The sequence below is a fragment of the Lissotriton helveticus genome, chromosome 2_1 (assembly GCF_964261635.1).
Source record: "Lissotriton helveticus chromosome 2_1, aLisHel1.1, whole genome shotgun sequence".
NCBI classification, from domain to species: Eukaryota; Metazoa; Chordata; class Amphibia; order Caudata; family Salamandridae; genus Lissotriton; species Lissotriton helveticus.
In genome coordinates this window covers 1,333,080,616-1,333,104,252 of record NC_136059.1, presented here as the reverse complement: position 1 = coordinate 1,333,104,252, position 23,637 = coordinate 1,333,080,616, and the positions used below count along the sequence as shown (strand labels likewise).

General features: G+C 45.5%; 1 protein-coding gene across 2 annotated transcripts in view; it reads right to left on the bottom strand.

Moving 5' to 3' along the window:
- Positions 1–23,637, bottom strand: part of STAP1 (signal transducing adaptor family member 1) — a 651,304-nt gene that overhangs the window by 250,952 nt on the left and 376,715 nt on the right. For both annotated transcript variants that reach the window (XM_078676250.1, XM_078676251.1), the window contains exon 5: positions 4,412–4,584. In XM_078676250.1, the coding sequence (XP_078532376.1) occupies positions 4,412–4,584 (173 nt within the window). The remainder of the gene's footprint in view (positions 1–4,411; positions 4,585–23,637) is intronic.

The following is a 23,637-nucleotide window of genomic DNA, read 5'->3' as shown; positions in this document are numbered from 1 at the left end:
ACCCAACGCGTTTCAAGATCCACCGATCTCTTGCTCACGGGTGGGGCTATGCTGGTACTGACCTTTACTTAAAGGGACATGGTGTTTACAATTAGTGCACGTGTGTATAGACATAAAGGAAATACCACATATGCTCAGTCTGTTCATTGTAAATCACGTTTCATGTAAACAATTATACCACTCCTCACAGACATATGGGAATAAATAGGGAAGCCACATATTAGACATATACTCCAAGCTATAAAACAATGGTTATATTCCGAGGACAAATGATCATTTTGCCCATATAACATGCGCACCTGCGCAAACCATAATGTCCGGTTCTGTGTTATTATCACACAAGTCCCCGATTCTAGATTCGATTATTATTTTGCCCCAGTGGGCTAAAGTTCATCAATTAAATCAGTATTGGCTTCCAATGATGCCCATGTGGGCGGTAGTGTCTCCCATATCCTGTAAAGGAAAAAAGAAACAGAACTGTAGCAATATTCTAGGATATTTACATTTTAAATTTGTGCAAAAATTTTTTTCTAAAAACAATTTAAAATTTAAACTTCAGATACCAAACAAGCAGCAGCCTGTTCTACATCAAAGAAAAACCGTACTCTATGTTTGGAGGTGAATGGCTAGCTCCTCACCCAGATTGTGTCCAGTGGGCTGCAAGGTATTGTACATTATAATGTATTTTGATTCCAACTTGCGTAGCTCTAGCCACCTGTTCCCTCCCCTCTCATTAAGTTCAACGCTGTCCAATACACAAAATTTCATCAAATTTGGATTTTTGTTGTGTACCCGTGCAAAATGCCTCGCTACAGGGTATTGCTGATTTTCGTTTCTTATTGCTCTCTGATGCTCTAGAATTCTTAACTTTGCCTGTTTTGTAGTGCAGCCTATGTAAAATTTCTTACACGGACACTCTAGAGCATAGACCACATACTGTGTAGTGCAGCTAAGATGTTTGGTGATTTTATGGGCACTTCTGTCTTTGGATAGTTCAATCGTTTTTCGAGTACAACTATGTTTACAGGCTTTGCATCTATGACATGGAAAAAAGCCTTGAATAGAATTAGTTTTTTTACTCTCTTTTATCAAAGTACCACTCAAAGTATCCCTCAGGGATTTTGCTTTCCTGTAAGTTAATGAGGGAATATCATGGATTGCCTCTTTGACATCGTTGTCCAATTTCAGTGTCTCCCAGTACTTAGTAAGGCTTTTACGAAGTTTCCAAGATTGGCTATTATAAGTCGTAATAAACCGTACCTTCTCATCCTTTTTACGTTCTTTGGGGATTAATAGATCTTTCCTGTCCATTGTACTGACTTTGGTCACTGCTTGTTGTATAATTTTATCACTGTACCCCCTCTCTGAGAATCGCTGCACCATAATCTCGCTCTCTTCCAGAAAGCCTTCATCAGAGCTACAATTTCTCTTGGCCCTTATTAGTTCACCCAAGGGAATACTTCGTATCAGACTTTGGGGGTGGCTACTCCCTGCATGAAGCAGGCTATTTCCAGCCGTCAGTTTCCGAAATAGAGTACTTGTGAGTTTACCACCTTTAACTGTTAGTTTGACGTCTAGGAATTCCAATTGATCTTTGCTGATTACACTCGTGAATTTAAGATTCAGAGAGTTGTTATTCAGATTTTCTTCAAATTCGTGTATTTGGTCCAAAGTGCCTTCCCAAACACAGAAAATATCGTCTATGTACCGTTTCCAGAGGATGACGTGGGCACTGTAGTGGGCGATCTTCCTCACCACTAGCTCCTCCCACCAGCCTAGATATAAACAAGCCAGGCTGGGGGAAAAACAAGTGCCCATCGCCACCCCCCGGATCTGTTTATACATGGATTTATTGAAGATGAAAAAGTTGTTCTTCATACATTCCCAAATCATGTCAAGTAACATGTGGGTGTGTGATAGAAGGGAAACAGATCTATTCCTGAGATAGAATTCACATGCTTCTACCCCTAACTCCTGTGGGATACTGGTATACAGACTAGCCACATCAAAGCTAACTAGCCAATATTGAGGGCTCCACACAACATCCTTAATGATACCCAAAAAATCAGATGAATCCCTGACATATGAGGGTAACTCACTCACATAGGGCTGTAGAAAATGATCCACATACCTGCTGGTTTTTTCATAAAGGCTACCTACCGACGAAACAATAGGTCTGCCGGGGGGTGCCTTCAAGTTCTTGTGTAACTTAGGGAGAAAGTATAAAGCCGGTACTTTCGGATATTTTACCTGAAGATAGTTAAACTCATCATCCTCAAGTATGCCTCTGGCTTTCCAGTCACACAATTTCTCGTCATAAGTACTTCTGGATACATTGTAGTCCTCTCTAGTTGCTTTCATATAACTTTGTGCATCAGATAGTTGCATCAACCCCTCTTTCAGGTACATATCAATGGGCCATAGCACCACATTCCCACCCTTGTCGCTATTTTTTATCACCACATCTACCCAACCTTCCATCTCTTTCAGTGCAAGAAACTGTTTTTTGTTAAGGTTCCAGTTGGTTTTGGGCTTCATTCTGTCCAAACGTCTCATTTCTTGTATCATTCCACGTTCAAAGCTATCAATGTAGCTGTTTGTAAATTGAGGAAAAAACACAGATTTTGGTTTAAAACCACTACTGCTGGTCATATGTATTGTGTCCTCAGTGTCAACCAAGTTCAAAACAGCATTGTCAATCACATCATCACAGCCCGCCAATAATTGTACAGATTGTAGCAGTTCTGCGTCATTGACACTTAAAGTACTTGGTTTCTCTATCATTGGATCTTTCCTGAGTCGTGGTTTATTGGCAAACCATTTCCGCATGCTCATGTTCGATGCACGTATACAGGCTTGTGATGTCTAACGCCATTAAGATATACGTTGTTTCCCATACGAGGTCACTGATCTTCACAATTAAATCTTTCGTGTCTCTGATATAGGAGTTCAATTGTAAAACCCAGGGAAAGACAAAATGGTCAATATATATTGATATATTTTCTGCTAAACCTCCTATCGATGAAACGATTGGTCTGCCAGGAGGGTTTTCTCATCTGTATGGGATTTTGGCAATTGATAAAACGTTGGTATTACTGGATTGTTTTTCTTGAGAAATAGATATTCCTCTGTATCCAACATTAACTTCATGTGCCATTTCTTGATTAAAGCCTGTTGTACTGTAATGCTTTCATTGTAGCATCTCATGTTGGTTCTCTCATAAAACTTGTTGTCATTCAGTTGTCTTAATGCCTCCTGGCAATATTGTTCCCTCGTCATGAGAACAATATTGCCCCCTTTGCATTTGCCGCACTGACATTTTGTGCATCTGAGAAATAAAAGTGTTACCAAAGGAACCCCCCTCAGGCCTCTGCTTTCTCTTTGGAGGGAGATGTGGGATGTATTATCAGCGCCAGCCAGAGGCGCTGTTCAGATGGCCCTGCTGCAAAAAGTGACCCGGACAACGCTGGCAGACGCACTGCTTCGCAGTGCATTTTGTGCTCGAGGGATCGAATGGTCTGGTGTCCGCCACTACGTAAGGAACTGTACCAAGCGGTATGAGGCATTTGGCCGCGAACAGGGCTACTCAGCTGCCACGTTTACTTATTTACCTTACAAAATGGCTGCGGCGAAACGAGGGGACCCGAGGTGATGTTTTGAAACTCCGGTGCTAGCTTTGGGGTCCGTTCGCCACACCTGCACCAAGACAATACAACAGACAACATTGGAAAATCATCCTCCACATCGCCGACCCAGATGCATTACCATGTTGCATGCTGGGAGTTGGAGTTCGGCATTCATCCGAAACTACCGACAGGTGAGCTGCATTGGCTAGTGGGAGGACTGCATTGGCTTCAGTAACATTATAAACAGAGAGGCAGGACTATTAGATGAAATCGACTGGCTCCACTCAGTGAAAGGCGCTGATGAAGGCACGAAGACCGCCAAAATGCATTTGCCGCCATTGACATTTTGTGCATCTGAGAAATAAAAGCGTTCCCAAAGGAACCCCCCTCAGGCCTCTGCTTTCTCTTTGGAGGGAGATGTGGGATATATATATATATATATATATATATATATACATAACCACCAAATCCTCCTCTACGGTGGAACCACAGGCACGGATCTCCCAACTCCAAGGACAAAATCACGGACTCCCACATAACACCAGTGGGTGAAGCAGTGCAGTTTATCAGGCAGAAAATAACACGGGAGCAGTGCCCTCCATGACGCGTTTCGTTCCTCCTAGGGAGCTTGATCACAATCACATGATGCGTCTCCGTTTTCTGACTTGTTTTAAAGTGAAAGAGTGTGCACAATTGGCTAAAGAAAATAAGCTATGTTAAAATGATATGTATATATTTATATATATTTTTTTATTTTATTTATTAATTTTTTTATTTTTACTTACGATGGCATGCTTAGGACGTCAATGTAATCCCCGCCTGGTGAATCCAACCCTTGAACTGGAGTACCCACTGAATTACTTATCTGGGATGCCCTTCTAAGATTTTCCTTTTCTAGAACTTCGTGCAGTCTGATGATTTGCCCAGGAAGCAAAGCCAACCTGGAGGGCACGGAGAGCTGAAAAAAATAAGAGCATTGAATCAAGAGTTGAGTCACTGAACGGAGGGAAGTCAGTGTTTACAAGCAGCTGTATCTCACTACCCCCAACATCCCACAGTCAGAGAGGCAACTCTCCCACCGATGAAGACACCTCTTCTTTCTCAATACATCTTTGTTCTACTTTTCCATGTCAAAAAATACCCTCTCCCCAGTAGCGTAGCAAGGAAGAAAAAGGCCCAGGTACAAGCAAGGAAAATTATCCATTTGACTGCTTTTGGGGGTAGCAAAATAAAACAATTATCAGGTTCAATAGGACCCTTTGGTCTTTGGGCTCCTAGCACTATATCTGCTGCATCAATGGTAACTACACCCCTGCCTCTCTCCAATAATGTCTATCTCAACTTTGCAATATCGACCACTGTGGGTGATACTTTGAAGTCCATGCTTTATCCAGTGACGAATTACAGACTTGCTTGCCTCAGACTTTCAGGAATTAACTCTTGTTTGAATATTGAAGCCACCATCACTGGGTGCAAATTTCCAGCCCTTAGCCGGGTCACCACCGGTCTGAATGCAGCAGAAACCGTGAATTGGCCAATGGTGTTCCTGTGGGACCATTGCATTTGTATTAAAACAGGACTACCAATTATAGGACAAGCACTGGCAAAGCCAATAGGTCTAGCCTAAGCAAGAACCACTGGCTTTGCCAATATGTTTTAGCTATGTTGTAGACCAGCATGGCTGCGGTTCAGCATGACTAAAAGTTAGTGGAGTAAAGAAGAGTGGAGTGTAATAAACTAGTGCAGAGTGGAATGTCATGGAGTGGCGTAGAGAGTCGTAGAGTGCTGTAGAGTCGAGTTGGGTTGAATGACGTGAAATGAAGTGGCAGAGAGTGGAATGGTGCAGAGTGTTCTGAAGGGAGTAGATTGGAGTACAGTTGAGTGGCACAGAATGAAGTAGAGTGTCAGAGTGGAGTAGAGTGTTGTACAGTAGAGTGGCATAGAGTGTCACAGAGTGCTTTAGAGGGTGTTGAGTGGAGTAACGTGTTGTAGAGTGATGTAGGGTGAAGTAGAGATTGTTGTAGAGTGGAGTGGCATACAGTGGAGTAGTGTAGGAGAGTAGAATGGCATGGAGATGAGTAAAGTATTGTAGAGTCCAATGGCATAGAGTCGAGTGGCATAGAGTGTCAGAGTGGAGTAGTGCGTCGTAGAATAAGTGGCGTAGGGGGAGTTGCGTAGAGCGTCGTAGAGTAGAGTTGTGTTTTAGAGTGGCATAGAGTAGAGTAGAGTTTAGTGGAGTAGAGCGTCCGTCAGAGTGGAGTATCATGGAGTAAAATGAGTGGAGTATGGTAGAGTGGACTATAGTGAAGTGGCATAAAGTACAGTGGTGCAAAGTAGATCGGCGTAGAGTGCATTGGCTTTGAGTAAAGTGTTGTACAGTCCATTGGTGTAGAGTGCAGTGACACAGAGTAGAGTCATGCAGAATAAATTGCAATGGAGTATAGTGCGATGACGTAGAGTGGAGTGGCATAGAGAAGATTGTTTCAGAGTAGAGTGAAGGGTCGTCAAGTGGAGTGGTGCAGGGTAGAGTGGAGAGATTCAGCATAGAGTGGCGTAGAGTGCAGTGGCATGGAGTGTACTGGTGCAGAATAGATTATAGTGGCTTAGAGGGGAGTGACGCAGAGTAAAGTGGCATTGAGTGTAGTGGCACAGAGTGCACTGATTTAGAGTGCAGCAGAGTGGTCTAGAATTGAGTGGTGCGGAGTAGAGTGCAATGGCATAGAGTTCAGTGGCACAGAGTAGAGTGACAGAGCGGCATTGAGTAGAGTGGCATTGATTTTAGAGGCAGAAAGTGGGGCCTTGTAGAGTGTCAGAGTGTAGTGAGGTAGAGTGCATTGACATACAGTGGTGCAGTGGCGTAGAATGAAGTGCTGCATAGTAGAATAGGGTAGAGTGTACTGGCATAGAGTAGAGTGCCGCAGAGTAGAGGAGAGGCATAGAGCGAAGGGGCGCAGAGTGCAGTGTCATAGAATGCAGTAGTGCACAGTAGAATAGAGTAGCATAGAATGGATTGGCGTAGAGTAGATTGGCAAAGAATGTTGTGGCATAGAGTATGGTGATGCACTGGCATAGAGTGGCAGAGAGCAGAGTGGTGCAGAGTAGAGTGCAGAGGCGCAGAGTAGAGTGGTGCCAAATAGATTGCAATGGAGTAGAGTGCATTGGCATAGAGTGCAGTTGCGTAGAGAAGATTGTTTCAGAGTAGAGTGAGGGGTCGTACAGTGGAGTGGAGCAGGGTAGAGTGGAGCAGTGCAGGGTACAGGGGAGCGGTGTAGAGTAGAGTGGTTTAGAGTGCAGTGGCATGGACTGTAGTGGTGTAGAATAGATTAGAGTGGCATAGAGTGGAGTGATGCACAGTAGAGAGGTGTAGAGTGTAGTGGCATAGAGTGCGTTTATGTAGAGTGCAGCAGAGTGGTGTAGAATTGAGTGGTTCAGTGTATAGTGTAATGGCACAGAGTGCAGTGGCACAGAGTAAAATGACAGTAGAGTGGTATTGATTTCAGAGGAGGAGAGTGCAGTCTTGCATAGCAGAATGTCAGAGTAAAGTGATGTAGAGTGCACTGGCATACAGCAGCGCGGTGCAGATTACAGTGGTACAGTGGCATAGAATGCAGTGGTGCGTGGTAGAGTTGGGTAGAGTGTATTGGCATAGTGTAGAGTGGTGTAGCGGAGATAGGCATAGAGTGAAGTGGCGTAGAGTGCAAGGTCATAGAATGCGTCCACAGTAGAATAAATTAGCATAGGGTGAATTGACGTAGAATGTTGTGGCATAGAGTATGGTGACGTAGAGTGCACTGGCATAGAGTGCAGAAGAGTGGCCCAGAGCAGACTGGTGCAGAGCAGAGTGCAGCGGCGCAGAGTAGAGTGGCACAGAGTTCAGTGGCAGAGGGTGTAGTGTTGCAGAGTAGAGTGGCATAGAGTACATTGGTGTAAAGTGCAGTGTCATATAGTTCAGTGGGGCAGAGTTGAATGTTGTAGAGTAGTGTGTAGTGGCATACAGTGCAGTGGTGCAGATCGGATTGGCATAGAGTGCAGTGGCATTGTGTACTGATTTTGAGTAAAGTGGTGTGGAGTGCATTGGAATAGAGTGAAACGGTCTAGAGTGCAGCGAGATGGAGTGGAGTGGCGCAGAGTAGATTGCAATGGTGTATAGTGGAGTGGCATGGTTCTATGACACAATATCAACAGAAAATAAATTGTGATACAGAAATATCATGTCAATAATATCGAGCACAAAAATATCTTTTTCCTATACATATAATGGTAAGTACTAAAATATCGATAAAAATATCATTTTACACTAATATCAAAAAATGATACAAAAATATTGTTCTTTACTATATGTAGTTTAAATAACTACAACTTACATATTTTAACATATAACATTCATATAATATAAATTAAAAAATATTACAAATATATACATTTTTAATGAGTTAAACAAACACACACATATATGAAAGTGAGTATGGTAATACACACATATAACATTTTAACTTATTTTAAACTTTTTTTATTTTTTGTCCAAACTTTCTTTATTGAGTTTTCAGGATTCACATTGATACAGTGCATGTTTTCACATTCCAACCTTCACCATACATATATGCTAATGAAAAAATAAGTTACCTTTCTCTTTAGGATTGTCTTGTGTGACTGCTTAAGCTAGTCTTGCTTCTAGGTTACCAGAACCGTGCATTCTGGGAGCTTGTACTTTGCTTTTTATATCTTGCTTTTGTCTATGCTTGTTGTTTGCAAGTTCCCATGATAAATTGATACCTTTTCAGCGTAGGCCTTAGAGAACAGGTGTTTAAAACTATAAAAAGGGGCTCACAAAAAAAATGATATCCATGCTCTCCTAAGAAATTAAAATGAAAATGCAAAAAAAAAATAAACATCTAATGCACTTTGTGCATGATTTAAGGTGAAATTTGATTCCACTCTTTTACAAGTCATCTTCCAACTGTCCAACTTCAGAGGTGTGCCGCATAAATAACAAACCTGCAGATAATCCCAGAACATCTGCAACAATCTAATGCCAGATCAAAGTCTACTCCCTTACTCTTTTTTTCTGATTTTACTAACCACAAACAATATTATCTGACTACCACTTGAAAGTACACTCAGTTTTGTTTTGAAAGGAAAGTTTATCAGTAAACTGTTCAAAGTGTTTCCCAGCGGCAGCTCAATCTGCCAAAGTGGTGGTTATGACCATAGCAAGACAACAAGTGGCACTGATCTTATTTAGGACAACCATTTTGTTCCCTATAGTTTGCCCAGGGCTTTAATTTGAAAACAGACAGCAAATTGGGGGTTGTAGTGTTGGTTGCCCCCCACCTAACCTACAGGACTGACAAGCTTCATACATTGGGATCCGATTTTTTTTTTTTACATTTTAAATCTGCACCCACAGGTTTACTCCATTACTCAAGTGCAGACTTAGCAATGTTTTGAATACATAAAGTTTGCAAAGTGTACTCTCGGAAACCTGAGTGCCTTGGAAAAGTACATGCTTGCAAAGACAGCCGTTCACGTGTTATTATAAATAATGTACAATTGCACTTTTAAAAATGCCGTTGTATTAGTGCAACTGCATAGTGCAACTGCACTTTTATTTTATCCACAGGGAAACTACTTCCATTCCAGGGAGGCAAGATGGCGGATGCTCGTGCCTCTGAGTGAGTGGCTCAAGATGCTTCTCGCCGTTGCTCGTTCCCTTCTTACCTGACGGCTTCTCTTTAACCTGGTTCGAGGGATTTTTGACATCCGGATACCTGTGTTTCCTTGGCGGAGCCGGCAATGCTCCTGGATTGGTGTCGTTCGTATCGTCGGGTCCCCCGCAGCGCTTGGCGTTTCCCGGGCTCTACCTCCAGCGTTCCGCGGGTTTGATCGGCAGACTATGGTGGGCTGTTCCCGGCCCGCGCGGCTTGGAGTCAGCGCCTGGCCTCCTGAGTACGAGCGCGAAGAAGTCGAATGGCTGGCGGGGCCGAAAACTCCAAAAGGCCAAAAAATTCAAATAATTTACCTAAGGGGCCAAGACGGAAGACGCAAGCGGCGGGTGCCGCTACGGAGGGAGCACCTGAAACACCGGCACTACAGGAGAGCAGTATGAGTCTTGAAGCCACATATGGCGCTGCCATTTGGGGCTATAAGCAATGATCCCTCTAATTTTTTTTCCTCTGTGTGCGGCAGTGTAGGGTCTTTGTGCGCTACAGCCATGGCTATGGGCGCCAGGAACCAGTCCGCGCGTGTGTGCAGCGCCAAATATCACTTCAAACGTTTGCTTAAAACCCAAGCATCCCAGCTCTGATAAGAAGAGACATTTTATTCCTCTGTCTGGTGTAACATTTCCTATACAGTGATGTACACACAGTGATTCAGAGTCTCTGTGTAATGTGTATGCGAAGTAAAGTGCTATTAAACAAAATAAATATGAAAGAGAGAGGGGTTATGGAGACTTGAGGGTCACTGTTAAAGAATGGTAATGAGGGTATCCGTGGCTGAGGTGGTCATTGGGCCGCCAACAAACATTGTCACACCAGGCACCACCAGCACTAAAGTCGGCCCTGTTCAAATGGCACTAATAATTATAGTGAAATTATGAAAACATCCCACATTGCAATTTGAAACCATGGCAGCTATGTTACTGCATTTCTTTTCTTAATTGGGATGGGCTCTGGGTGATTGTGTGCATTTGTTAAGGTTTTTGTGTTCATTGCAGCTCATGATGGGTGCTGCGATTAACATGAAAACTTAAAAAATGCACAGGGACATCTTAAAGATTTTGAGTGCCTGGCCCAAACTTATTTGTGGGACCCCTGATTAGAACAGCTTTGGATTTATGATCCATTTTCAGCTTTTTCATGTCCTTTTTGGCCAGGTCTCCGACACTGCAGAGCCACATTGGTCCAAATTCTAAATGTGCTTCCATCCAATATTCAGGGATAGTGGTATGTGTTTTCTAAATTGTAACATAGCCTGAAGGAAAAGGAGAGGAGACTACTGAGAAATAGGATTTAGTGGCGGAGAAAGGGGGAGAGAGAGGAACAAAGTAGAAAAAAAGTCAGGGCGCAAAGACGATAAATGGGGAAGGAGTAATGTAGAAATTGGTAAGAGAGGGACGGAAAGAGAAAGGCAGCCAGAGGCTTTGGAGAACTGGGACGGAGAACGGAGAATGGGAAACAATAAGAGAGAAAGCAAAGAACAGGCAGTGAGAGGGAAATGGAGACAAGAATGGGATGGGGAGAAGGGGAAAGTGGGTAAATGTGGAGTGGGACGGATATGAGGAAGGAGAAAAAGAAGAGAAGGAGACGGCGAGAGCAGCTGGGGAGTGAAGAAAGAAGGAAAAAAGATATGTCAGAGAAGTTAGAAAGTGTGGTATGGCAATGCTCCAGAAGTAGCGTCTCTGTATATCGACGTTGGGGTGTTATATAAGGAGCCTTTTCCCCATCTTGTCATTTCTAAATGCTTGCTCTATGTAACCGTTGTGTAAGAGCAGAGAGGCGCACACAGTAAAGTCAATAGTATACAGAAGTGCCGCTGTACATGAAAATAAAGAAAACTTTTACAAATAAGAACCGAAGATCTACAACTCATTTTGGACTTCTGTATACTATTGACTTTACTGTGTGCGCCTCTCTGCTCTTACACAACCATTGGTCTGATATCCATCCTTGGCAGCGGATGGTGAGAGTAGCCGCACCGCCTAATAATTTTGAAACAAACGAAGTGAATGTGCGAAACCTTAGTCAGCTGCTGGGTGTTTCTGTTTTTTGTTTAGTACTCTATGTAACCGTGCTCACCTGAACAAACTAAGAAGGGTGGAAGGCTAGTTTGGCCTTGCCAAAACTTGTAATCTTGCCAAGCTGCAGGTCTGAGCAGATGGCAGATGCAAGTTTGTAAATGACTGATCCATCTGTCGGGAGTATTCTCTTCACTAACACTTGCTTCCCTTCTCTTTTTGAAACTCAGGGGCAGCAACATAGTTCTGGTGTCATCAGGGCTTTAAGTGGAAGCTTTTAATATTATATAGAAGCCATAGCTGTGGCTTATTCATCTTATGCAACTAACAACCATTGACAAAGGCAATAGTCCTGACTTGTAGATATGATGTTACTTGTTGTATCATAAAACTGGATGCAATGACAGAAACAGCAAAATATAAGTCGGGCGGTACACTATGCTAAGTACAGATTTTTTGCTTATGTGTCTTAAGCCACGCTCTTAATTACACTGGCCACGCCCCTTTGAAAATATTCCATGCTTCTTTTGCATTGAGGGATTTCAAAAGAGATCTTGATACTTCATATCAGGTGCCTTAATATTTGGGTGTACATATTTACGTTTGATAGGTTATGCATGACAAGGTATTTCAATGTGCAAGCAGCTCGAAAGTAGAAACACATAGAAATCATTGTTTGTGTTTAACGTCACACATTCCAAGGGCTTTCCTAGTAAGGGCATTAGAGGGAAACTCTGCTCTAGATATTTCAAAATGGATTTTATACACTTTTTGTTTGTGGTGTTAAATAGCTCGCTTTAACACCGTCCTTGCCATCTTTGTGATCTGTGGGATCCTCCTTTGTAAGAATCTGGGAGGAGAGCTTATCTTGCGTATTGGTGTAGGTGGCAGTTTAAAAAAGCAGCTAATCAATAACGGAATCGAAATTTTAAGGTATTCTACATTTAAGGTATTGTTCTTCTTGCAAGTAGATTTGTGTTTTTTCCACTCGAGCTGCAGCGCTTGGAGTTGCTACCTCCGCCCTCTCCATTTGAGTTCTTATTCTGTTTTCCCAAGGTCTCACTCTGTACCTCGGGAAAACGTAAATGTGACATTCTGTGGTGAGATGTAGCCCAGCTCTGTTAAGAATGATTCAGCATGTCTACAAACATGACGTGTGCTTTTCACGCCTTATTTGTAGAGTTGCTGCATCTCTTTTCTTACCAGAGCTGGGCTGGGCGGTGATTGTGGGCATTTGGTAAAGTTTTCAGGTTAATCGCAGCGCCCGTCTGGAGCTGCAATTAACCTCAACACTTTAACAAAGTCTCACAATCACCGGCAGCCCAGCTCTGGTAAGATGAAAAAATCAGCAAGTTTACAAACATGACGTGTGCTTTTCACGCCATGTTGTAGCTTGCTGAATTTCTTTTCTTATCATTTCTACATTTTATTTAACAATAATATATCTCAAGGTATCAGCATCACATTTACTTCACAACATTGCTATTTCTTTTGCGATATTTTCATATTTTACCATTAAATAAACCATCAAAAATAAACTCTTAAAATCATACATGCAGGTACAGTTTGAGCTGGACAATTTGACTGGATGATTCGGTGCAAAGGCCATATTTAAGTAAGCCATAGAAGCACATTTCAATCAATCAATCAGGATTTATAAAGCATGGCTAATCACCCGATAAGGTACCCAGGCGCTTTAAATCACCAGCAGCACCACCACACAATAGTGAAATATCTGGCCAATTGGTAATACAGCTATCTAGTGCAAAAAAAAACGTATTGGCTGCAGCTCAAACTGGGTTTCTTTCTGCCATGGGCACAGAAACTGCACTAGATTCAGTCTTGGTTAATCTCAGAATGAGTCCATACAGTGAACGTCCGTTTGTCTTAGATTAATTGACCTATCCACAATCATTCCATCTTAGTTCACCACCAGGCAGTTTTTGGGCTCAGAGAACCAGCTTAAGCATTGTTCTTCTCCGATTTAACCGATCAATTAAAATTTTTGATGATGACTTCCTTCAGATCTAAAACTAACAAACTAAGCTGTTGAGTCCCCAGTGATAATTACTGTTTACAATTTTCTTCAATATTTATATGTTATGTCATCATGTGTTGATTTGTACAGCGCACTAATCACCCACAAGGGTATCCAGGTCATTGAGCTGGTGTCTAGGCATGTGGTACCCGCTGCATTATTTGAAGGTCATCAGCTTTTGCGAAAATCAAGTAGTGAAGAGGAGGCTCTAATGTGTTGTGAGAGGTAGTTTCATGTTTTTTTTTTTTTAAAACTTTATTGATAGGAAGGAGTAGTAGGCACATATCAAAATTACATTTACAATTTCACGGTGTCATATTGTAACGTATCTGTGAACATTCTTAAGTATATTTTCGCACATTGTAGTCATATGTAGTACATTGGTTAATTACTACCGTCTTCCTGTCAGGCAATAAGAACAGTCCTATAATATAACATAGTAAATAAACATTCCCCCCCCCCCAACCGGTGTCATCATTGCCGATATAGTTCCAATCGCCTCTTCTAGCAGCCCCTTCCTTGGTGCTTGCACTGTTACATAGTCTTAGTCAAGACACTACCCTTTTGTGCGTTCATCCCGCGAATGGCAGGCCCTCTATTCCACTCTTTCACTCCTCCTCCCCTTCCGAGCCCAGGTCATCTCCCTCTGGCAGTGGGTCACAGATCTCACCCCTATACACATTCCATGCTAGCCATATCTTGTTCCACTTGCGCGGTGCCGCGCGTAGGGTGTAGACTGCCCTCTCTGTGATCATCAGGATGTCCATACCTTTAGCCCATCTATTCGCTGTGGGGAGGTCTGGCGCGCCCCATCTTTGCGCTATATCGCGCTTGGCCACTGCCATGGCCAGTGTAGCCCAGATCAGTTCATATCGGCCTAGGTCATTGGGGTCCCAAATGCTTAGGAGGCACTTGCGAGGTTCCGGCAGTACGGAGACATTAAGTGCCTGTGAGATTGTGCGCATTATCTTCGTCCAGAATTCACGTATGTGTGGGCATTCCCATAGGGTGTGAAACAATGTCCCCTCCTCCCCGCAGCCTCTCAAGCAAAAGGGATGTGGCGCTCTCTGTATCTTGTGGAGTAGTGTCCTGGTGTAGTATATGCGGTGTAAAATTTTTAGTTGTACCAATCTGAACCTGCTCGAGATTCCTGCCTCTCTCGGGGAGGCCAGCGCCTCATTCCACTCATTTTCATCTACCTCGCCTATTTCCTCCTCCCACCTTTCTTTGAGTTTCAGCGTGGGGTCCTTCAAATTATTGATCAGTTTTTTTTATGTGAGTGAGGTCGCGCTTTGGATCATGAAGTCTGTTAGTAGCCTGTCTTCTAGCGGGGAGGATTCTGGCAGAGTAGTATTTACTGGAATCGCACCCAGTAGTGCATGTCTAATTTGGACATAACGGAATGTTTCTGTGGGTCTGAGGTGATACTGCTGTTGTAGTTGTGGAAACGGTATTACTGTATCCTTGTCCCAAAGGTCCCCCACCGTGGAGATGCCTATGGAGTCCCAACGCTCAAAGCCCTTACATCCCCTGAGATTACCTAAAGATTTCGTGTCCCATAACGGTGTCATTCTAGTGATTTTTCCTGCCCATCCTAGGCGAGCCTGCGCTATGTGCCATAGGGTCGCTGTGTGTTTGGTTGGACCGACTAGATCCTTAAGTTGTTGTTTATTATAAAGTACTGAGAACAGGCATTCCTCCCCAAGTTGTGCCCAATCTGCTCGATAGGCCGGGTCTTCTCTCGGGGTGTGGATCCAGTAGTTTATTACTTTAAGCTGGGCCGCCCAGTAATACAGCTGAATGTTGGGGAGTGCTATTCCTCCCTCATACCAGCTTTTAACCAGTTTGTCGTACGCTATACGAGGCGGGCCCGCACCCCAGAGCAACGTGGTGACTAGCGCCACTATCTGCCTGAAATATCTCGGTGGTACCAGATGTGGTGTGTTTTCCAAGACATAGAGGAGCCTCGGTAGTGCCATCATTTTGTACAGTGCCGCCCTTCCCAGGAGGGTCAGGGGTAGGGTCGCCCAGTGCTTGACATCTGCCCGTAGGCGATCTATAGGTGGCTTTAGGTTACTGGCAAAGAAGTCTGTATCTGCCCGCGTGATGATAATACCCAGGTATTTAAAGGAGGTCGTAGATACGGTCAGGGGGCAATCAGCCCTCAGTCTCGGTGCCGGGCCTTTCAGTACGTATATGACTGATTTTGACCAATTAAGGGTGTAGCCCGACGAGGATCCGTGTGCATTACAAAGTTCTAGCAGGGCTGGGATGCCTTCGTCAGGTGCCGTCATGTAGACTAGCATGTCGTCGGCGTATAGCGAGACTTTGTCCTCCCACCCTTCCTCCCACTTGATACCCGCAAAGAGGGGAGTAGTCCTGATTTGAATCGCCAGGGGTTCTAGCACTAATGCAAAGAGCAAGGGCGACAAGGGACAACCCTGTCTGGTGCCCCTGCCCAAGTGGAACCGCGGTGAAATGTGGCCATTGGCTACTACTTGTGCGACCGGCTTGGTATAGAGTAGTCGTATCCACGCTATGTATTTTGGCCCAAATCCCATACATTCCAACACCATGAAGAGGTACTCCCATTCCACTAAGTCGAACGCCATTTTAGCGTCGAGGGAGAGGATCACAGCCCGTTCCGAGAGGAGGTGTGCACGGGCCAACACTCCATGTATCCTCCGGAGATTCAGCGCCGTGCTTCTGTGAGGCATAAAGCCTGACTGGTCAGGGTGGATTAGAGTACTTAGGTGTGGTTGCAGACGGGTGGCCAGAAGCTTAGCCAATATCTTTGCCTCGATATTAAGCAACGATATCGGGCGATATGAGGACCTGTCAGTCGGGGGTTTCCCCGGCTTGGGTATTGCGACAATCGTGGCCGTGCGTTGGTCCAGTGGCAGTTCCATTCTGTCCCTGCTTTCTAGATACATGTTCAACAGTGGGGCACTGAGGTCTGGCGCCATTGACTTGTACCACTCCACCGGTATCCCATTTGGACCCAGGGCCTTACCAGATTGCAAAGCCTGGATCGCCAACTGGATCTCGTCTCCCGTCGGGTCTACCTCCAGGGCTAGCATGTCTTCCTGTGTAATGCTGGGGACTGCTATGCCCGTCAGTGTTGCTGCCGCCATTTGTTTTGTGACTATACGGTCCGGAGTGTACACTGTTCGATAATGCCGAGCCAGGGCGCACACTATGTCCTCTGGATGGGTCAGTGTCTGCCCTTCCTCCGTATGCAGTGTTGGAATGCCTTTCGTTCCATTCTCCCTCTTGTCTAACCACGCCAGCATTTTACCCGCTTTGTCGCCTACGTCATATATTCTGCACTTAGTGTCTGCAATGTAACCCTTTTCTGTCGTCCTAAGGTGGGCCTGGTACTGCTGTTGTCGTATCAGAAGTGTGTGCGTCGCGGCCGGGGAGGGGTCTGTCATGTGCGCGGTATTGGCCGCATGGAGTGCCAGTTCCAGTTTCGTGAGCTCCTTACGGGAGTCTCGTTTATGCCCTGTTATTGCGGATATGGCCGCCCCCCGGAGGACTGTTTTATACGCTTCCCATAAAACTGACGGTGATGTCACCGTTCCCGTGTTTTCTGTAAAGTATTGTGTTGTCGTTAGTTTGAGCTTTTGCCGAATCTTCGGAACTTTCAAGAAATTCGGGTAGATTGGGTAGAGCCTAGCACATTTTCTTTCTCTGGTGGTGAGTGATAGAGCAATGGGGGAATGATCAGAAACGCCCCTGGGTAGAATGTCCACTTTATCCACCATTCCCAGTCCCAACCCCAGGGCTAGGAAATAATCTATACGTGATAGGCTGTTATGTACGGCAGAGTAGTAGGTGTATTGAGCATCCCCTGTATGTAGGTGCCGCCAGACGTCTATTATACCCAGGGCCTCCACAAAATCCGAGAGTGAATTCGTGCCTCGTGAGTGGGTCCTAGTAGGAAGGGTGTCTACCAGTGGATCCATGATTGCGTTAAAGTCTCCCCCAATGATTGTATCCCCCTCAGGAAGGTTAAGAAGGAGATTACTAAGGGCAGGTAGTGCCACAGAGTGGAGCGCCGGGGGGATATACACCGACACTATATTAAGGGTTCTGCCCTCCCACTGGCCATGCAGCGCTGCGAAGCGACCCTGATCATCCGCCACTCGGTGTGTAATGATAAAGGGAGATGAATTCTTTACCAGTATGCCTGTCCCCCTGGAACCAGTGGTGAATTCAACATGTATCGCCATTGAGTAGCCCCGTCTATTAAGAGCTTTACAAGTGGAACCTGCAAGGTGGGTTTCCTGTAAAAGGACTAAGTCCGGGCTTTGTCTCTTGATGGCCTGTAGTACTAAGCCCCTTTTTATTTTGTCCCCTAGGCCCCTGACATTCCAGGTTAGCAGGCGCAGTGGGGGAACTCCCATGCCTACAGGGGAACCTTCAGCAGGCGTGTTGCGAGGCGACCTGTCCATGGAGTCGGTGTGGGAGCTTCGCACTAAGGGCGTCTCTAGTATGAACACAGGTAGTGCCATGTGCTAACCCGTGTAGGAGAAAGGCGACAATCGAGGCAATGATACAGTGTGAGTGCTGCATGATGACTATGAACAAAAACATAACTTCAAACAAGAAAACTTCAATCCCATCCCCCCTCCCTGCTACCCTGCTCCACGGACGAACTCCCGCCCGCTTCCCCAACTGTGCAGAGTGCTTAATCCCATCCCCGCTCATCTTACTTGCTTGTGGGGTTGGTGAGACCCCCCTAGTCACCGGCCAATGCCCGCCCTACTCAGCTCCACCGGCATTGAGTCCCCAAGGGCTACGAATATATTGCTCCACCTGCAGTCCGTTCAGTTCAGCCCCGTACAGGTTGTCCAGAGTCTAGTGGGTCCCTTTCAAGATCCGATTCTAATTCCGTTGCCTGTTCCCCAGTCGTAGGACCGTTGGATTGATGAAATGTCGTCTCTCCATTGCGTTGGTGTTGCCTCTCCCTGTGCGGGCGCTGGGGCTGTCCCACCTGCCTCCATCCATCAAGCCACTCCCTAGCTACTTCTGGTGTGTCAAAGAACCATGTCTTTCCTTCAGCCACTATGCGCAATTTGGCGGGGAATAGCATAGAGTATGGTAGGCCCCTGTCTCGCAACGCCTTCTTCACTTCCGTGAACGATTTCCTTCGCCTAGCCACCTCCGCCGTGTAGTCCGGGAAAAAGGCCAAAGTCGAGTTCTGAATCTTTATAGGTGGAGAGACCCTTGCTGCTTGCAGAATTGCGTCCCTGTCGCGAAAGTTGAATAGTCTAGCTAGTACTGGTCGCGGGGTAGCCCCCGACTTAGCCGCTCCACCCGGGACCCTATGTGCCCGTTCCACAGAGAAGAAGTGGGAGAGGCCTTTAGGCTTCAGTTGGGTTTTAATTAGGTCTTCAATGTACAAGTCCATCGCGGCCTTACCTTCCGATTCCGGCAGGCCCAGGATGCGGACGTTGTTTCTCCGGGAACGCCCTTCCTGATCGTCGAGCTTCTCTTGCAGCTGTTTTGTGACTTTCTCCATGCTTTCCATGGCCACTTGCAGGTCCGAGGTATCCTCAATGAGCGACTTCGTGACTACCTCCACTTGGGACACTCTTTCCGTCATTTTCTGGAAGTCTGCTCTGAGCAGAGACACCTCGGAGGAAATGGAGCCCACTGTTGTTCGGACCTCGGTAAGGGTTTTCATGACGTCCTCCAAGGTTACCTTCGGGGTCCCACCCGGTTCCGAGGCCGCACCAGCAGAGTGGCGGCCGCCGCTTTGTGAGTGTCCAGACTGGTTGTACGCAAATTTATCCAGCTTCGCCTGGGTCGACGCACTCCTTGTGCCCTTGCCCGCCATGCTGTCGCGTTGATGGGGGTGGCAGGTAACTTCGGTCTTCGGGTCAGTGCTGTTCCGCGAGACCTGCAGTTTATCTGATCGCCAGGCAGTCCAATGCGTTCCCTACCAGGAGCAGGTGGCACCGTGCAGTCGCCAAAGGGCCCAATCAAGCTGATACCGGTAGCCGGAGTGGTCGGTACGTCAGCCTGGGAGGCGGTTCTGCGCAGTTCAGTGCAGTGACGCGTCCTGTCTTCGCGCCCCCTGTAGCGCTACTGATCGCTGCTTTGCTGCTGATGAACACCGGAGGTACCCCACGGGGTGCCCGTCAGCCCTCTCGCATGTCTGTAGGGTACGGGTGTTCATGCAGTAGGAGGGGGGGGGGGGGGGCGCCACCGCAGTGCTTCCCACGATGTCTTCCTTTCTGTCACCGGAGCCCAAATTGTTCCCCCGCTAAAGCAGGGCGCACTCCGGGTCTGTTATGGCGTGGGGGGACGGCGAGGCCCCCTTCTTAGAGTTCGCCGCACTATGGCTGTCACGGCACGGCTGGCTGCCCGACCTCCTGAAAATGGCGCCTCCCGGGGCTCCGAGATATCCCTACCGCCACTGGCGTTCTCGCTGGCTACAGGCAGTACCTGCAGGTACTCTAGCTCCTCGCCGTCCCTCCGGGATACGCAGGGGTGATCGCCAGGCAGGCGGTGCGCGCTGGTACCTTCAATGACAGGGACGCTTGCGGTCGGCTGTTCATACACCGCCCCGGCCGAGGATGGCAAACTTCCGCCCGGGCTCGCTGCTTACTGGAGGCCGGTGCGCTTGACCACACGCAGGCCGACGCTTGCTGCTGCAGGATAAAGCAGTTCCCGGTGGCCGATCGTCACCGGGGTCGGATCTGGTTATGCCGCTCGGTTCCCCGAGTCGATGTCGCTCCTTCGAGCGGGCGCAGGATCGGATCAATATACGGATTTACAATGCAGGCCGGTTAGCCTGGAGGAGCTCCCGTTTTACACTGCCGCCATGCTCGGCAGTTGGCCACGCCCCCCCTGAATTTCTTTTCTTAATAGAGTGCCGCAGCTGCAGGGGTGATGACAAGCAGATTATTTGCTTTTGTTTAAAGTATTAATGTTAATTGCTGCTGGTGATGGCACTGCAATTAGCATGAATACTTCAACAATAGCACAACAGTATGCACCACAGCCTGAAAGAAACACCCGTTTTTCGGGCCGCAGTGGTGCGATCTTTCTTCTTTGATGTGCTGTGTGTGCGCGCTCCACACACAGCACTGCACGCTACATTTAACAGAGCTGCGCGCGTGCACATGCACGCACGTTATTGGGAACAGTGGCTATAAGTATTTACGAGGAGTACAATTGGCTGAAAATAAGTTTTTACACACCCTTTTGTCGGTACCTCAATGTACCCCGACTTTTTCTATCCATCAGGAATTAAGCCAGGGGTACGTGACTGACCAGCTGAGATTGGCCCCTCTAGTATGTTGGATTAAAACTTGGCTTAATCCTGAGATAACATTGAATCATTACATTTAAAGGGATTGTATTGCTCTAGATGAGGCCAGGAGAATTCCTTGGCTGTCATATATTAAATCTACGTTTAACAAACTGGGGCGGGTTGACATCTACAACAACCCAGACGGGATTGTAAAGGAAGATGTAAAATGGGTACGATCACGGTTTTTGAATTTAAAAATGTTAGAGCGGGAGGACTTAGAGTTACAAAAACCCTCGGTTAGGGCTCAATTTTTATTAAAAACTTCCCCCCTGATTGAACCATACCTAAAAATTGTGGCCAAACCTTATCACCGATGGCTGTTGACGAGGTTTAGTTTTAACTTAATCCACTTTTCATTGGGGAACTTGTCTGGATGGTGTAAACCAGAAGAGTTAGCTGTGTGTCATTGTAATGATTGTTCTATTCAAGATACACTGCATTTCATCATGTTTTGTGGTTTTTATGATTCCATCCGACAGCAGTTTTTAGTTCCTCTTTTGAGAGGAAAGGGATTTCAACAAGTTAAACCAGCTTTATTATATCTCCAATTGCTAGATGATGTATGGTCCATTTTTAATATTGCCAGTTTTTTGGTTGCTGCTGTGAGGTTAAGGAAAAAAAGATTTCCTAGTGCTATTATGATATGAATTATTTTAGAGTTGTAGCATTATGTGATCCATGTTCCTTTTATTTGAGATTTGGGGGGATTTTATAACAGTGGATGATTCTTTTTGATTTTTTTAAAATATGGTGCCTCTCTGATGTAAATATTTGTAAATAATTGAGTTTTTGTGTTTTTAAAAAAATGTATGTTTTTTTGCTTTGTATGATATTAATTAATCGAATAAAGTGGTTTGACTGACTGACTGAGTCTCGAAGCCAACGACACTGCTACGGTTATGGTTAACGCTGCTGTTATTGCATTGGCTTCAGGAAATTCAAGTGAGACCGGAGGTGCCGGAGGTACTCCCAAAATTCCGGGAATGTTTAAGAAGAAAAAGTTACTTAAAGGTAGGTAGCAATCTTCAGGTGTTTTAAATACCCTCCAGAGTTCTAATGGGGATATAATTGCTGATGTGACTGTCACTGCTGCAGCCTCGGAAACTCAAATGGGAGATGTAACACCACTTGCACAGTCTGGAGAGGGCCTGCCATTAACTTCGGTTCTGGAAAAGGTATTACCGACCCCCCCAGTATTAACACTACCAAGTACAACTGTTAAAATACGGGGAGTTACAACTCATCAACTCGGTAATTTGATCCCTGCTTCTGGAGGGCAGATAAATCCAGAAGAACTTTTGGGAGGAGCTGGAGGCTCAACTATAATCAAAAAGGGAGGCATAGTGGCCGGACCTAATGATCTGCTTGAACTAATTGGAGATACAGATTCTATTGACTCTGCTGGTAACTTTTACTCTATGTCAGATTTATCTAATGCATTGGAGACTGAGAGCCTGGAGGGAGAATGGAGGGATGACAGAAGTTTGACTAGTGTAACGAGCTCAGTGCAGCTAGAGGATGAGGATGCCACACCATTAAGGAGGGAAGAGTGGGGCGCTGAGGAGAGTACTGTGCGCAAAATCGCAGAGGGTAATGGAAGGCCTAGTCTTCCTTTTGGAGCTGGAGATGGAGGTGGAAGTGAAAATCAAGGTTCGCCAATATTGGGCCACTCTGACGTACCTGCTAACGATCAGGCAGAGGGACACCATGATTTTGAAATCACACTAAACACCCTTTATCAAATAATATTACAACATCGTGAAGAGACGAAGGCGGAGAATCTGCGAACACAAGGAGCCATTCGCAGGCTCCAAAATACTGTCCGACGAGTTGTTAAGACGTGCAATGAGATGGTGTCTAGGGTAGTAGAGGTGGAAGGAAGAATCTCTGCAATTGAAGACGAAATGGCTCATCATAAAACTCAGATCTCCTCCCTAGTGACCTTACTTGAAGATATTAACTGAAAATTAGTTGATCTAGAGAATAGATCTAGGAGAAACAATTTGCGAGTCCTGGGTATTCCAAAAGGGAGCGAGGGAAGTAATGTTCGTCAATATATTACGGAACTGTTCACAGAAGCCTTCCCCGAGTTAACCTAGTGGCAGTGGGACACAGAATTGCAAAGGGCTCACCGATTCCCTTTCTAACAGAAGAACACTAGAGGGACTATAAATGTCAAGCCAAGAGCTATATTAATATGTTTGAATCATTTTCTTGCAAGTGAAGCATTGTATGATTTAGCCAGGCCTGATCGCAAGCGAAAGGGGAAAGGGCTTGAATTTTTTGTCCAGCTTGACTATTGTCAGGCCACGGTGCAACAGACATGGCAACTACGTCAGCTTATACCCCTCTTTCAGGCTAAAGGTGCACAGGCATACCTTCTTAATCCCTCCAAGTTTAAGATAATACACAAGGAGAAAACGCATTATTTGATCTCGGAGAGTAGCGCTAAAGAGTTTTTGGCTTCTATTTAGTGAAATGTTAATGCAAATGACTATATAGATCTCTTTTTTTTGGTATAGATTGCTTTAGGTCAGTGAGGTTTTCTACCTTGTGACTATTGTTTTTTTTCTCTTGTCAGGGGATTGGGTGTGAACGGCAAGACACATCATGCTTCTCTTTCCATCACTGAGAGGGACTATTAAGTCCCTTTGCCTTTTTTGGGTGGGAGCTAGGGTGGGTGAGGGTGGGGTGAGGGAGGGGACATGGTGGGATCTTGGGTGGTCAGAGAGTGGGGCAAGTAAGAGCAGAGCAGGCTCTTTAAATGTAAGAAATTGTTGTAATTTGTCAAGTAAATATTTCTGTACTGCTGAGATTAGTGTTTTTGTTTTAAGAGAAAAGGTTGTATGCTATGAATCACTGCTAGGAAATCACCTGGTTTATGACATTGGCTAAACTGAGGGTATGGTCT